Source organism: Phyllostomus hastatus, unplaced genomic scaffold, assembly GCF_019186645.2.
Source record: "Phyllostomus hastatus isolate PE091 unplaced genomic scaffold, TTU_PhHast_1.1 phas_contig_90, whole genome shotgun sequence".
NCBI lineage: Eukaryota > Metazoa > Chordata > Mammalia > Chiroptera > Phyllostomidae > Phyllostomus > Phyllostomus hastatus.
Window position 1 is genome coordinate 281,303 of NW_025333984.1, and position 16,391 is coordinate 297,693.

The 16,391-nt window shown below is 39.4% G+C and overlaps 1 protein-coding gene and 1 pseudogene across 1 annotated transcript in view; one reads left to right on the forward strand and one right to left on the reverse strand.

Annotated features, from left to right (window-relative positions):
- PABIR2 (PABIR family member 2) overlaps positions 1-16,391 on the forward strand; it is a 302,302-nt gene that overhangs the window by 69,941 nt on the left and 215,970 nt on the right. The window contains exon 10 of the mRNA XM_045852267.1: positions 3,080-3,110. Within this exon, the coding sequence (XP_045708223.1) occupies positions 3,080-3,110 (31 nt within the window). The remainder of the gene's footprint in view (positions 1-3,079; positions 3,111-16,391) is intronic.
- Positions 12,867-13,197, reverse strand: LOC123827797 (annotated as a pseudogene).

The window sequence follows — 16,391 nt, forward strand, 5'->3', positions numbered from 1 at the left end:
CAGATGTTCCTCATTGCCTCCCCTTTCCCCCTCCACCAAGCCTTTGCCCCTGCCTCTGGCCTTCCCCACATTCTTGTCTGTGTCCATGGGCTTTGCATATATGCATATATGTATGTTAGTTAATCTCTTCCAGTCCCCCACACCCCTGCCCCTCTGAGATCCATCAGTGTGTTCCATGTCTCTATGCCTCTGGTTTTATCTTGTTCATCAGTTTATTTTGTTCATTAGATTCCACATATGAGTAAGATCGTATGGTATTTGTCTTTCTCTTAACTGGCTTATTTTGCTTGGCATAATGTTCTCTAGGTCCATCCATGCTGTTTCAAATGGTAAGAGTTGGTTCTTTTTTACAGCTGTGTAGAATTCCATTGTGTAAATTACCACAGCTTGTTTACCCACTCGTTAACTGAAGGACACATGGGCTGTTTCCAGACCTTGTCTATTGTAAATAATAATGCTATGAACAAAGGACAAAGGACCTGAATAAATACTTCTCCAAGGAAGAGATATGGATGGCCTATAGACATATGAAAAAATGCTCAAAGTCACTAACCATCAGAGAAATGCAAATTAAAACCAAAATAAGATATCACCTCACACATGCCAGAAAGATTGTTATCAATAAATCAACAAACAGGTGCTGGTGAGGATGTAGACAAAAGGGAACCTTAGTGCACTGTTGGTGGGAATGCAGACTGGTGCAGCCACTGTGGAAAGCAGAATGGAGTTTCCTCAAAATATTAAAAATGGAACTGCCTTATGACTCAGCAATTCCACTGCTGGGATTATACTCTAAGAATCCTGAAACACCAATTCAAAAGAACTTATGCACCCCAATGTTCATAGCAGCACAATTCACAATAGCCAAGTGCTGGAAGCAACCTAATTGCCCATCAGTAAATGTATGAATCAAAAAACCATGGTACATGTACACCATGCAATACTACTTAGCAGAAAGAAAGAAGGAGTTCCTACCCTTTGCAACAGCATGGATAGACCTGGAGGATATTAGGCTAAGTGAAGTAAGCTAGGTGGTGAAAGACAAATACCATATGATCTCACCTATAAGTGGAACCTAATCAACGAAGCAAAGCAAACAAGCAAGCAAAATATAACCAGAGGCATTGAAATAAAGAACTGACAGTAACCAGAGGGGTGGTGGGAGGGGACTAACAGGGGAAAGAAGGGGAAGTGTCATTGAGGAACACATATAAAGGATCCATGGACAAAGACAATAGTGGGGGGAGGATTGAAGGTGGGAGAAGGGATGGGTAGGGCAGGGGAGAATAATGGGGGGGCAATGGAGACAACTGTAATTCAACAACAACAACAACAACAAAAATTAACTTTCTATCTGATAAATTGTTTGCCTCCATTTCATCTATTTCTTCTCCTGGAAAATTCTCTTGTTCTTTCATTTGGGGTCTGTTTCTTTGTCTTCCCATTTTGGCTGATACTTTGTATTTTTCCACATTAGTTGTTAAGCTTATCAGTATATATCCTCAAGGGAAATAATCAGCAGCTAAAACCCTATAAGGTGGGGAAGAATAATTCCTTCAAGTGGGCCTATTGTTTCCCCTCAGGCTGATTCCACTTGAAGTAAAGTGCTCTGCCTGAGAAAGATGGCTTCTGCACTGTGGGGAATGACTCAGCACAGGGACCCTGGTGGCTGCTCCCTCAGTTCTCTCTCTCCCCAGAGCCACCAGCCCTAGGTTCTCTGCAAGTGTCTCTAATCTACTCTGTCCTTCCTCTGCTGGAGTCAAGGGTAAGTGGCTCCAAATGAAACTTTATGCATAGACACTTTAAGAGGCTCTCTGCATCTCCAGCCAACTTTCCTTGGCAGACAGAACCCCTGCTGCTTTTCACAGCTGGATGTTATCTGGGTTCCTTTCTGGCTCTGTTGTCATTGGCTTGGGCCCAGCTTGGAGTTTAGATGCTGCACTTCTTTGGGGAAATCCCCCAACCATTGAAATATCCCTCCAGGACTTCAGCTGCCACCTGTGGGAGCCCAACCAGCCCACTTGCACCTCCTCCACACTCCCTACCAATCTCATTGTAGTGGAGTGGCTCCTTCTGTGTGTCCTTGGTTATAAGGCTTCTCTCCAGCTATTGTTCAGTTGGTTATTCAGGATGATCTCTCTACAATTTAGTTATAATTCCAGGTTTGTCCTGGTAGGAGGTTAGTGTAGCTTCCACTTACTCTTCCACCATCTTGGATCTCTGCATCAATTCTATTTCTATTTTTTAATCTTTATCTGCACAAGGACTGAGAAATCTTTTTCATATAAATAAGAAGTTGAGAGTTGAAAAGTTTTATTATAACAGTCACATAATTTTGTGAGTTCCTTCTGAGTTACATACTAAAAATTAGAGTGATTCTCCAACAGAAACAACTTTTTCCATTTTTATTGCAATATAATTCACATACCATAAAATACACCATTTAAAGTATAAAATTCTGTGGTTTTAATATATTAAAAAAGTGGTACAATTACCACCACTTATCCAATTCCAGAATATTTTCATCACACCAAAAAGAAATTTCTTACACATTAGCAGTCACTTCCCATTTCCCACTACCCCCAGCCATTGGCAACAACTAATCTTTTTCCTTTCTGTATGGATTTCCCTACTATGGGCATGTCATATAAATGGAATCATATAATATGTGGCCTTTTTTTCTGGCTTATTTCACTTTGTTTAACATTTTTAATGTTCACCCTTTTTATGGCTAAGTAGTATTCCATTGCATGGATATACCATATTTTCTTTATTCATCAGTTGATGGACACTTGAATTGTTTTCTACATTTTGACTATTGTGAAAAAAATGCTGTTATGAACATTTGTATTCAAGTTTTGGGGTGGACATATATTTTCATTTTGGGGGGTGTATATACCTAGGAATGGAATTATTGGGTCATATGATAACTCTATGTTTAATTAACCTTTTAAGTAAGTGCCAAGCTGTTTTCCAAAGTGGCTGCACCATGTGACATTCCCACCAGCAGTGTATGAACATTTTAGTTTCCCTACAACCTTGTCAGCACTTGTTATTATCTTCCTTTTTTTTGTTACAGCCATCCCAGTGGGTGTGAAGGGTGTGGAATGGTATGTATTTCTGATTTTGCTTTGAATTTCCTTGATGATGAGTGATGTTTAGCACCTCTGTATGTACTTATTGGCCATTGCATATACTCTAGAAAAATTTCTATTTGCTGAGATCTTTTGCTCATTTTTTATTGGGTTACTTATCTTTTCATTATTATATTATAAAAGTTCTATGTATATTTTGATATAAGTCCTTTATCAGATATATGATTTGACAATATTTACATCCACTCTGTATGTTGTCTTTTCACTTTCTGGATGAAATATTATAATTTTCAGTATAAAATTTTTTAATTTTCAAGTAGTCCAATTTATGTCCTTTTTTTCCTTTTGTTGTTCATGGTTTTGGTGTCCTATTTAAGAATCATTACCTGTTTCAAAGTCACAAGAATATAAAACTATATTTTCTTCTAAGAGTTTAGTATTTGTTTTTATAGATTTAGCCCTGGATCCCTTACGATTTCTGTATGTATTCTACGATCAGCATTTCAATTTTTGTAAGAAAAGCTATCTGGGATTTTGTTAGAGATTGTATTGAATCTGATGATCTATTTGGGGAATATTTTCATCTCAAGAATATCGTGTCTTCTAATCCATAGATAAGGAATGTCTTTTCTTTGTCTTCTTTTATTTCTTTCAATGAAGTTTTATAATTTTCAATGTTAGGTCTTGTACTTCTTTTGTTAAATTGATTCCTACTTATTTTATTATAGATGGAATTGCATTCTTCATTTGATTTTCAGGCTGTCCATGGGCAATACATAGTAACACAATTAATTTTTGTATATTGATCTTGTATCTTACAGTCTTCAATCCTGAACACAGTTCCTAGCTCTAATAGGTGTTTATTAGATTCTTTAGAATTTCCTACTGTAAAATCATATCATCTATGAATGGGGATATTTTTATTTCTTCCTTTCAATTATGAATGCCTTTTATTTCTTTCCCTTGCATGATTGGCCTGGTTAGAACCTCTAGTACACTGTAGAATAGAAATGGTAAGAATGCACATCCTTATATTGTTTCTGATTTTAGGGAGAAAGATTTCAGTCATATAGTATTAAATTTGATATTAGCTGAGTTTTCAATAGATGTCCTATGTCAGACTGAGGAAGTTATTTCTAGTTTTTGGATGTTTTTATCATGACAGGATATTGAATTTTGTCAAATGCTTGTCCTAAATCTGTTCAGATGAACTTACGTTTTTGACCTTTGTTCTATTTATACAGTGTATTACAGTGATTGATTTTCTTTCTATTTTTTAAAAAATTTTCTCCTGTGTTCCTTTATTTTATTTTATTTTTAATAGTATTTTATTGATTATGCTATTAAAGTTGTCCTAAATTTTCCCGCTTTGCCTTCCTCCACCCAGCACCCACCACTCCTTCAGGCAATCCCCACACCATTGTTCATGTCCATGTGTTGGTTATGCGTATAAATTCTTTGGCTACTCCATTTCATATACTACACTTTACATCCCCACGGCTATTCTGCAACTACCTATTTGTACTTCTTACTCCCCTCATGTCTTCACTCACTCCCCCAGAACTCGCACCCATCTGACAACCGTCAAAATACTCTCTGTACCCATGACACTGTCCCTGTTCTTCTTGTTTGCTTAGTTTGTTTTTTTTTTTGTTTCAATTGTTGATAGATATGTATTTTTGTCATTTTATTGTTCATAGTTTTGATCTTCGTTTTCTTAAATAAGTCCCTTTAACATTTCATATAATCATGGTTTGGTGATGATGAACTCTTTTAGTTTTTTCTTGTTTGGGAAGCTCTCTATCTGCCATTTGATTCTAAGTGATAGCTTTGCTGGGTAGAGCAATCTTGCTTGTAGGTCCCTGCTTTTCGTGACTTCGAATATTTCTTGCCAGTCTCTTATAACCTGCAAAGTTTCTTTTGAAAAATCAGTTGACAGTCTAATGGGAACTCCCCTGTAGGTAACTAACCACTTTTCTCTATCTTTTAAGATTCTCTATCTTAAGATTCTCTATCTTTAACTGCTTTTAAGATTCTCTATCTTTAACTTTCAGCATTTTAGTTATGTGTCTTGGCATGGGCTTCTTTACATCCATCTTGTTTGGGACTCTGTGTTTCCTGAACTTGCATGTCTATTTCCTTCACCAAATCAGGGAAGCTTTCTTTCATTATTTTTTTCAAAAAAATTTCAATTTCTTGCTCTTCCTCTTCTCCTTTGTCACCCCTATGATGCAAATGTTGGAGTGCTTGAAGTTGTCAGAGAAGCTGCTTAAGGTAACCTTGTTTCCTTTTTTTTTATTCTTTTTTTTTCCCTTTTTGTTCTGATTGGTTTGTTTTTTGCTTTCTTATGTTCCAAATCCTTGATGGGAGAATCTGATCCTTCACTGCTGTTTTCCTGTAAATTGTTCTTTATTTCAAACAGTGCATCCTTCATTACTGACTGGATCTTTTTATGCTGTTGGGGTCCTCACTAATTTTCTTGAGCATCCTTATAACCAGTGTTTGGAACTCTGTATCTGATAGATTCCTTATCTCCATTTTGTTTAGTTCTTATTCTTGAGTTTTGATCGGTTCTTTCATTTGGGGCATATTTCTTTTTCTCCTCATTTTGGCAGCCTCCTTGTGTTTGTTTTTATGTATTAGGTAGAGCTGATTTGACTCCGTGTTTTTGTAGTGTGGCCTAATGTAGTAGGTGTCCTGTAGGGTCTAGTGTCACAGCTTCCCTTATCACCCAATCTAGGTATTGAAGGTGTGCCCTTTGTGTGGACTGAGTACACCCACCTCTTGTAGTTGAGCTTTGATTGCTCTTGGCAGGTTAATGGGATGGGTTTACCCAGGCCAGTCAGCTGCAAGAATTGGGTGTGACCACTGACCACTAACTTCCACCCTCCATGGAGGACCAGCTGTGCAGGGGCAGGGTAGTGGTGTTCCAACATGGTTTTGTAGCTGTCCACGGGGGGCACAGGCTCTGCAGTTTCCTAGGTGGTGTAGATCAAGGTCAGTCCCCACCTCTACTCTGCCTGGGGCCACCCTGCCTGAGCTATAGAGCAATCTGAGATGGCTGGTACTTGTGCTAGGCTTGGAGATTCCCAGGTGAAGCCAAGTTGTGAATCTAGGCTGGCTGCTGCTAGTGCTGGGCCTGGGGCCACTTAGCAAGAGGTACAGGGATTGAGTGCTCACGAAGGCCAGCTGTTACTTGTTTGATAGGGTTCAGGAAGTTGTGAAGCATGAGCCAAGACCAGCCATTCATATGGAAAAGCCAGGGTTAACAGTTTGGATGGGACCCAAAATTGGATCAGATGGAATCTCAGGGGATCTCCAGGGTGAGGCAAACAGTGTTAACTACGTTGGTGAAGTCTCAGATATGGCACCCACCTGCTGGCTCTGTGGCTCTGTGGCAGAAATGGGTCAGAAAAGGGACAAGGCCTTCTTCCTGCCTTTCTGTCTAGGAGAAAACTGTCTCCCAGCTCCTGCTTTGATGCTAGACACTTCAGTCCCTCCCTGTATGCCACTGGGGGCCTTTCAAGCTGTTACCCCACTGCTGGAACTCAGAGTAAGTCTGTGTGTGGGTTCTTTAAGGAGAACTGCTTCAGACTTCATCAGTTTCTTTTATGACTCAGTTCCTGTTGGTTTTTGCAGACAGAAGTTGTGGGGATTTTTCTTCCTGGCACTGGGACCCAGGTCTGGTGGGCCTGGTGTGGGGCTGGGACTCCTTGCTCCTGAGAGATCCCTCTCAAATTTGTATCCACCACAAGTGGATGTGAGACCAGCCTATTCCATGTCTCCACCCCTCCTACTAGTCTAAATGGATGTGGTTTCTTTAATTCCATAGTTGTCAAACTTCTATTCCACTTGATTTCTGATGGTTCTGAGTGGTGGTTGTTCTATATTTTAGTTGTACTTTTGACGTGGTTGTGCAAGGTGGTAAGCCATGTTTACTTGTCCTGCCTTCTTGACCAGAAGTTCTGGGATTGATTGAATTTTGTATGTTGAAAAAACCTTGAATACCTGGGAAGTATCCCACTCAGTTTTTATATATAATCCTTGTTATGTGTCATTTACTAGTATTTTGTTGAGGATTTTTATTATTATGGTAAAATGTACATAACATAAAATTTACCATTTCAATCATTTCAAAATAACCAACTCAGTGGCATTTAGCATATTCACAGTATTGTGCAGTCATCAGCACTATGTAGTTCCAGAACATTTTCATCACATGCATAGTAAGCAGTCACTCCTCATTCTCCTTCCCCCCTAACTCTTGGCAATCACTAACCTATTTTCTGTTTCTATAGATTACCTATTCTGAATTTTTTAGGGATTTTACATCTATATTCCTGAGGGATATTTTCCCACAGCTTTTCCCTGGGTAGTGTTGAAACTGGGTTGGGTGAAATCCTTCCTATTTAGAGAATGGGTACTTCAAACTTTTTATCATTAATAATCCTATAAAGCAGGGGCCTAGGATTTTTATCAAATAAGTATCCTGAGGTCCCCTTATACCCTCTTCATTTGGCAAGAGAGGAAAGTGGTCAGAGAAACAGAGGAAAGCAATCTCTTAGCTTTATGTACCTTCTGTCTAATGGTGAAGGACTTTGGAAGGAGGGATACCAACATGGCTCTATGCAAAATGTAAAAATTTTTGTTATTTTCCCTCTAATCTCCCCTTTCTTTTGCTGTGTTTAGCTCCCAGTGTCCTCAAGTAGCCATGTCCCAGGATAATATCTCTGTCTCTGCTCCCCCACTGGGGCCTTAGAACCTTAAAGGACTCTCAAATTTGGTTCCCTGGTGGGTATCCCTTGCATACAAGCCTTGTTAACTGGCCAGATGGCATCCACTTGCTTGAGCCATATGTTCTTGTTTGCTAAGGCCTCCCTAAATTACCCTGTCCAAATTCCTTGACCATGAGGAATGTCAAGCCCCAAAGCTATAAAAAAAAAAGGTGATTCTCTGGAGGCCATGAAGGAGGTATTTCTGGAGAGCAGAGTTTTCAAGCAATATACACAGGCAAGTTTATTATTTGGTGAAGCAGTTTCATGGAGTAGGGAGTGAAAGATTACACTTCTATCCTCACAGTGCCCCTCACATCCTAGGTCCACCCTACAGCTTTGTTGAGAACCAAAAGTCTCTGGAGAGATTTTGTGATGGGGAATTTTTTTCCTTCCAGGACACTTCCTGGCTCACACTTCTCCAGACCCCAAAGACATTCCCAGACTCACAGTGATGTCACTGGAGCATTTTCCGATAGAGAATTTAACACTTGCTCTGACCTCATGTGCTTTGTGTTTCCAGCTGAACTCAAACTTTCCAAGACTTGGTTCATTTACCTTTAGTCAAAAATACCCTTTCTTGGCTCCATTTCTAATTACACATGGGCCTCTCAGTCTTCTTGGTACCAGCTGATCAAAAGTGCCACATATTTAGGTGGGGCCAATGTGGCTGACATGTCCTTTGAAGTTTAAATAGGGTTGGAAATAAGTACAATATTGCTTACATGATGTCAACTCACATGTTTGAAATATAGTGAGTGACACTTGACAAACTTAAGTATGTGGTAAGGCAGCCATTCTTTTTTTTTATTGTTGTTGTTCAAGTACAGTTGTTTCCATTTTCCCACCACCACTTTGCCATCCTTCTTATAGAGCTAAAGACTTCACTCAAGATCAGGGGAGTGACTTCCGATTGGGGTATGCTTCTCTGTTGATGGCAGACTCAGACTGCGAAGTCCTTTGATGAAGAATGCTATTTCCAATCCTTAGACATAAAATGGGTTATTTGAATGGTTTCAGAATTTTAGTAGGCAGGTCCATCCTCAACTCTTGCTCTCACTCTGGGGGACAGTCTCCACTGAAGGTGTAAGTTCTTCCTCTCCACACCTGTATGGTTTACAAATCTATTTGTCATATGTATGCAATAAACTGCTCCCTGAAGACTACTACAGATGGTTTGAGTTTGGCCATCTTCATGGCCAAACCAGAGAAGGCAAATCCCCTGCAAGTAAGTTCCCACTTCCTTCGTCTTCCTCAATAACAGGCCTTGGAGCACTGTTTTTCATCAAATCAGGATAAGACCACAGAACCCTCAATTCAGCACCCTTGACAGTGTGGACCAGTTGCCTGGAGTTGGTATACAAAATTATAATAATAATAGCTAACATTTTACTGAGGACTTATGGGTCAGGCCCTGGCTAAGTGCAGTACCTGCATTATATCTTTCAATTAACCCAATAGTCTTGTTATGATATTATTATTATTCTTATTTTATAGACAGGGAAACCAAGACCAAGGGAAGATAACTTATCTTCCCTAAGATCAAATGGGCAGAACCTGGATTAGAATTCTGGTCTGACTCCAGAAACTGACCTCTTAATCATTACACTATGCCAATTAATGCATTCACTCAACAAGTTTTTAATCAGCACCAGTTATGTGTTACCACTGTTCTAGACACTGGAGATACAGCAGTCAGAAAATCAATCTTTATCCAGAGGAACCTAACACTGTGTGGGCCTCCTGAAATAAGTAGCCCTCTGGGGATCAATAACATAACAGTGGATTATGCATGCATTTGCCAGCAAGATCAGAGAGCTCCAAACTTGAGTATAGGGAATGTATAAAAACCTCAAGTCATGAAGCAAAGGGGCAATGGTGAAATTTCAGCTTAGCCCTGGTTCTAACAGGGCTCTGTCTTCTTAGTATAGGCTGCAGCCCATGCTCCAATGCTTGAACTGGAGAACATGCCCCATTCATCTCTATAACTATGTAGAGGTCAACCCATGTCTGCTTGCCTTTTTTTGCCATTAGCAGCTGGATGTGTGAAGTTCATAGCTCCCTACAAGGAACTCCAGGGGCAGGTCACAAGAGGGGCTGAGCTCACCCTTCTTATAGATATACCTCTTCTTGTAAAGGGCAAAGGAGATAGATCAAAAGACACCTGTGACCATTTGCTTGATATGGAGAACTAAGTGAGCTGGAAAGGAAGGGGGAGGAGGAGACCGGGGCAGGCTAGAGCTGTGCCATGATTTATTGGCTTGTTTTGCTCCTGCACTTCTGTTTACCCAGCTGGGCCTGCTGCTGCCCAGGGTACCGGCATGTGCACAGCCACACTGGCCAGCCTTGGGGGTGGTGTCATAGAGAGCTGTGGGACTGGGCCAACTCCTGGCAAAACTGAGGCAGTGGAACTTGGTTTTATGTTTGCAACTTCCCTAACCCCACTGGGCCTTTTCTCACCTCAGTGAGTGAGCCTTGAGGACATTATGCTAAGTGAAATGAACTAGTCACAAAAAGACAAATACTATATAATTCCACTTACATAAGGGACCTAGAGCAGTCAAATTCATAGAGTCAGAAAGTAGTTTGGTGGTTGCCAGAGTTGTTTAATGTGTACAGAGCTTCAGATTAGGAAGATGAAAAGAGTTCTGGAGTGGATGGCCACATAACAATGTGAATGTACTAACGCTTAAGTTATATATATATATATCTCCATATCCTGGTAGAAGTAAGGCTTGCTTGAGTGTGGTTGGTAGGGTACATGAATGTCTCACACGGGATGGACAGCAATTTGAACATTTCACCTAAAATGTCATATGGTGTGCTTGAGTGTGGTATTGTTATGTTACAGAATTACATGTTTATGATTTTTAATAAAAGATTTTGTAATAAACAAGTGGTGCTATTTGTGCCAGACCCTGTGTATATATATAAACTTTTATGTTCTATATGTTACTACATTTAAAAAAATGAGTGTTTGAGAATTGATGTAATTAAGGGTATATGCGTGAGGAATGAGAGAGGGAAAAAAGAAGTCCTGGTAAATAGATGAGTGGCCCATGAAAACCTTGCTGGGATTCTACTATATTTTCCCCTACTATGAGAGAACAGCTGATATCCATAAAGGGGACAGGGACAGGGGGAGGAAGAGGGAGAAGGAGGAGAGAGAGGGAGAGAGAGAGAATGAAGTAGGAGAGGAGGATTGTCTGGGGCTATCAATGTAAAACAAAAGATACAAAAGAATGGACATTGCTGAGTTTTGAAAATGCAGCCAGCAAAGAAGGAAGACTCCATCCCATTCCTAGGTTGTGGTCAGCTGAGGTGAGGCCTAGAGCCTATTTGGCCATAACTGCAGCCAGGAAGGGAGACTTTAGAAGGGAAGGAGGTAATTGGGGTGGACCTGAGGTAAAAAGTGCAGATTCACAAAGACCATCAGCTCCTTAACTTCCCACCACTTCTAAGGCAGAGTGGCTGGGACCAGCCTCTCCTCTACCTCCAATCCCACTCCCTCCTAGCTCCAGGGGGTCCCTCAAGGCTGCTCTTCTCCTTCAGTTGGGCAGCCTGATTTCCCTGGATAGAAGGTTGTGGAGGTGGGGCTTCCAGTCCTCACATCCATAGTGGACCTACCTCACTGGACCATCACAGCTCTTGCACAGAGGGCCCCTGTCCATGTGGACACACCTGAGTCCAGGAACGACATAAGCTGCAGGGATCCCAGCCCAGGCACGGAGGTAATTAGGCACGTCTTCTCTGCTTCTGAAGTAATGTTTATTTGTCTTTCAAATTCAGCCAACTAAAATGGCTCGGGCTGTGATTTACCATCACACCGTTACATCATACTTCCTTACTGCTTTTATAACCAAGAAAGGCTGCAGTGACAGTAGCCATATTATGTCCCAGCAAACTCCTGCTCAAATTAAGTCACAATTTCTGGTCCCTGAACATAACATCCAAGCGTATTTGTTGTTTATTAGACACATTCTAAGGTAAATGCAACACAAATGAATGTACCTATTTCTTTAAAAAAAACAAATTTATTTTTATTGTATTTTTTTCTGTTATCATTTAGTCCCTTTATATCATCCCCTGTGTCACCACACTGTTGTCCATGTCCATAAGTCCTTTTTCCTCTGTGCTGAATCCTTCCACTCCCTAACCTCCCTTCTCCCCCTACCACCTGGCTTCCTGCTCTCTATCTATGAGTCTATTTCTATTTTGCTTATTAGTTCAGTTTGTTCATTAGATTCTACATATGACTGAAATCCTATGGTATTTGCATTTCTCTGACTGGCTTATTTCACTTAGCATAATGTTCTCCAGGTCCATTCACACTGTTGCACAGAGTAAAATCTTCTTCTTTTTTATGGTCAAGTAGTATTCCATTGTGCAAATGTCCCATAGTTGTTTTATCCACTCATCTATTGATAGATACTTGGACTGCTTCCATATCTTGGCAATTATAAATAACACTGCAATGAACACAGGGGTGCTTATGTTCTTTCAAAGTAGTGTTTTGGGTTCTTTTGAATATATTCCCAGAAGTAAGATCATTGGATCAAAAGACACACCCATTTGTAATTTTTCAAGGTATCTCCATACTGCTTTCCACAGTGGCTACACCAATCTTCATTCCCACCAATAGTGCAAAAGGGTCCCCCTTTCTCTACATACTTCCCAGCACTTGTTATTTGTTGATTTATTGATGATAGCCATTCTGACAGGTGTGAGGTGGTATCTTATTGTGTTTTTTTTTAATTTGCTTTTTTAAAAAAGATTTTATTTTCTTATTTTAGAGAGAGGGAAAGGAGGGAGAAAGAGAGTAAGAGAACCATTGACATATGGGAGAAATATTCATCAGTTGGCTCCCCTTTGTGTCTTGACCAGAGACCAAAACTGCAACCCAAACATGTGTCCCAACTGGGAATCCTTTGCTTTGCCAGAGGACCCCCAACCAACTGAGTCACACCAGTCAGGGCTGTTTATTTACTTTTCAATAAGTTTAAATCCTTGATGGGTACAGCATTACATGGATTCTGTGCCCAATGACCTTAGCAGGAAGGTTGCTTTGGAATTTAGCACAAACCATGCCACTGTTTCCATGAACACTCGCTACCTTTCCCCAGATTACTCTGGCTTTGTTTGCTTTGCCATCAGGAGTCAGTGTTGTTATTTGCTTTGTACACATTGGCTCATCTCTTGCCTAGATAGAATTCAGTTTCATCTCGAGCATAAACACCTTCAATTTTAAGAAGAGTTGTGAGCTCCATCTGGTTCCAAAGACTCTGTTTATAGCTAGCAAAAATGGCTTTGGAACACAACCTTCCAAGCATATTTGTTGTTGTAGAAGTCCTGTTCCTGGCAGGCTCCAAAGTTCGGCAGCAGGAACTCAACTTTCATTGTGGTTTTAATTTGCATTTCTCTGATGATTAGTGAGGTTCAGCATCTTTTCATATGTCTGTTGCCAATTTGTACATCTTCTTTGAAAAAGTGTTTATTCAGGTCCTTTACCCATTTTTCAATTGGGTCTGTTTTTTGCCAGTGTTGAGTTTTGTAAGTACTTTATAAATTTTGGATATTAACTCCTTATCAGATGTATTGATGAATATGTTCTCCCATTCTGTGTGTTGTCTTTTTATTTTGCTGATATTTACCTTTGCTGTGAAAAAGCTTTTTTGTTTCATGTAGTTCCATTTGTTTATATTTTCTTTTGTTTCCCTTGCTTGGGGAAATACATCCAATAAAATATTGCTATAAGCTATGTCTGAGATCTTGCTGCCTATGTTTTCTTCTAGGACTTTTATGGTTTTGGACATAATATTTTAAGTCTTTAATCCATTTTTAATTAATTATTGTGTGTGGTTTAAGAATGTGGTCTAGTTTTATTCTTCTGCACATATCTATCCAATTTTCCCAACACCATTTATCTTTAGCCCATTGTATGTGCTTGCTTCCTCTGTCAAATTTTAGTTGACTGTAGAGATGTGCGTTTACTTCTGGGCTCTCTATTCTGTTCCATTGACCTATGTGTCTGTTTTTATGCCAGTGCCATGCTGTTTTGATTACTATGGCCTTATACTATAGTTGAATACTAGGTAGCATGATTCCTCCAACTTTGTTCTTCTTTCTCAGGATTGCTTTTGCACTTTGGGGCCTTTTGTGGTTCCATATAAAGTTTTGAAATATTTGTTCTAGTTCTGTGAAATATGTCATTGGAATTTTGATAAGGATTGTGTTGAACCTATAGATTACTTTATATTATGGACATTTTAATGATGTTAATTTCTCCTATTCATGAACACGGTATGTGCTTCTACTTATGTGTATCTTTGTCAATTTCTCTCTTCAGTGTTTTATAATTTTCTGAGTACAGTTCTTTTTATATCCTTGGTTAGGTTTATTCCTAGGTATTTTATTCTTTTTGTAGCAATTGGGAGTGGGGTTGTTTTCTTAATTTCCCTTTCTGTTGGTTCATTATTGGCATATAAAATGCAACTGATTTCTGGATATTAATTTTGCATATTGCTACTTTGCTGAATCCAGTGAGCACCTCTAGTAGCTTCTTGGTGGAACCTTTAGGGTTCTCTATATACAGTACCATGTCATTTGCAAATACAGTTTTACTTCTTCCTTTCCAATTTGGATGCTTTTTATTTCTTCCTCTTGTCTGATTGCTGTGGCTAACTAAAACTCCCAGTACTATGTTGAATAAGAGAGGCAAAAGTGGACATCTGTGTCTTGTTCCCAATCTTAAGGAGAATGCTTGTAGTTTTTGCTTGTTGAATATGATGCTGGCAGTGAGTTCATCATATATGGCCTTTATTATGTTTAGGAATGTTCCCTCTTTTCCCACTTTGCTGAGAGTTTTTATCATAAATGGGTACTGGATTTTATCAGATGATTTTTCTGCATCTATTGATATGATTGTGTGAATTTTATCCTTCTTTTTGTTTATATGGTGCATCACATTTATTCACTTGCAAATGTTATACCCACCTTGCATTCCTGGAACAGATTCCACTTGGTCATGGTGTATGATCTTTTTGATGCCTTCTTGTACTCAGCTGGCTAATATTTTGCTGAAAATTTCAGCATCTGTGTTCATCAGGGATATTGGCCTGTAATTTTATTTCTTTGTAGTGTCTTTTTTTTTTCTTTGTAGTGTCTTTATCTGGTTTTGGAATTAGGATAATGCTGGCCTGGTTAAATGAGCTTGGGAGCCTTCCCTCCTCTGGGATATTTTAAAGTTGTTTGAGAAGGAAAGGTGTTAGTTTTTGGAACATTTGGTAAAATTCACCTGTGAAGCCTTCTGGTCCTTTTGTTTGTTGGGAGTTTTTTTTTTTTTATTACTTCTTCAATTTCATTAGATGTAATCTGTCTGTTCAAATTCTCTGATTCTTCCTGAATTAGTTCTGGAAGATAGTATGTTTCTAGGAATTTATTCATTTCATCCAGGTTGTTAATTTTGTTGGCATGTAATTGTTCAAAATATTTTCTTACAATCCTTTGCATTTCTTTGGCGTCAGTTGTTTTTTCTCCTCTTTCATTTCTGATTTTATGTATTTGGATCCTCTCTCTTGTTTTTCTTGATGAGTCTGGTTAAAGGTTTGTCAATCTTTTTTTTTTTCTTTCCAAAGAACTATCTCTTTGATTCATTGATCTTTTGTATAATTTTTAGACTCTATTTTGTTTATTTCTGCTCTGATCTTTTTTATTGTTGTTCAGTTACAGTTTTCCTGCCTTTTCCCCCTTGCTCATCCCAATCCCACCCCCCTGTCTCCCACAGTCAATATCACCCCATTGTCCATGCTCATGAGTCTTCTATTCATGTTCCTTTGCTTGCCCCTTCCTCTTCTCTCCCCTGTTATCTCTTTCCACCTCAACTGTGGTCACTCTCAATTTGTCCTTTATTTCCATGTCTCTGGTTCTACTTCACTCATTTGTTTGTTTTGTTGATTAGGTTCCACTTATAGGTGAGGTCATATGGTATTTTTCTTTTACCACCTGGCTTATTTCACTTAACATAATATTCTCCAGTTCCATCCATGCTGTTGTGAAGGGTAGGAATTCCTTCATTCTTTCTGCTGCTGGTATTCCATTATATAAATACAACACAATTGTTTGATCCACTTATTTACTCATGGGTGCTTAGGTTGTTTCCAGCACTTGGCTATTGTAAATAATGCAGCTATGACCACTGGGGTACATAGATTCTTTTTGAATTGGTGATTCAGGATTCTTAGGGTATAGTCCAAGAAGTGGGATCACTGGATCAAAAGGCAGTTCCATCTTTAGTTTTTTGAGGAAATTCCATACTGTTTTCCACAGTGGCTGCACCAGTCTGCATTCCCACCAACAGTGTACTAGGGTTCCCTTTTCTCCACAACTTCCCCAGCACTTGTCATTTATTGATTTATTAATGATGGCCATTCTGACCAGTGTGTATTGGTATCTCATTGTGGTTTTAATTTTCATCTCTCTAATGGCTAGTGATGCTGAGCATTTTTCATGTGTCTATGGGCTCTCT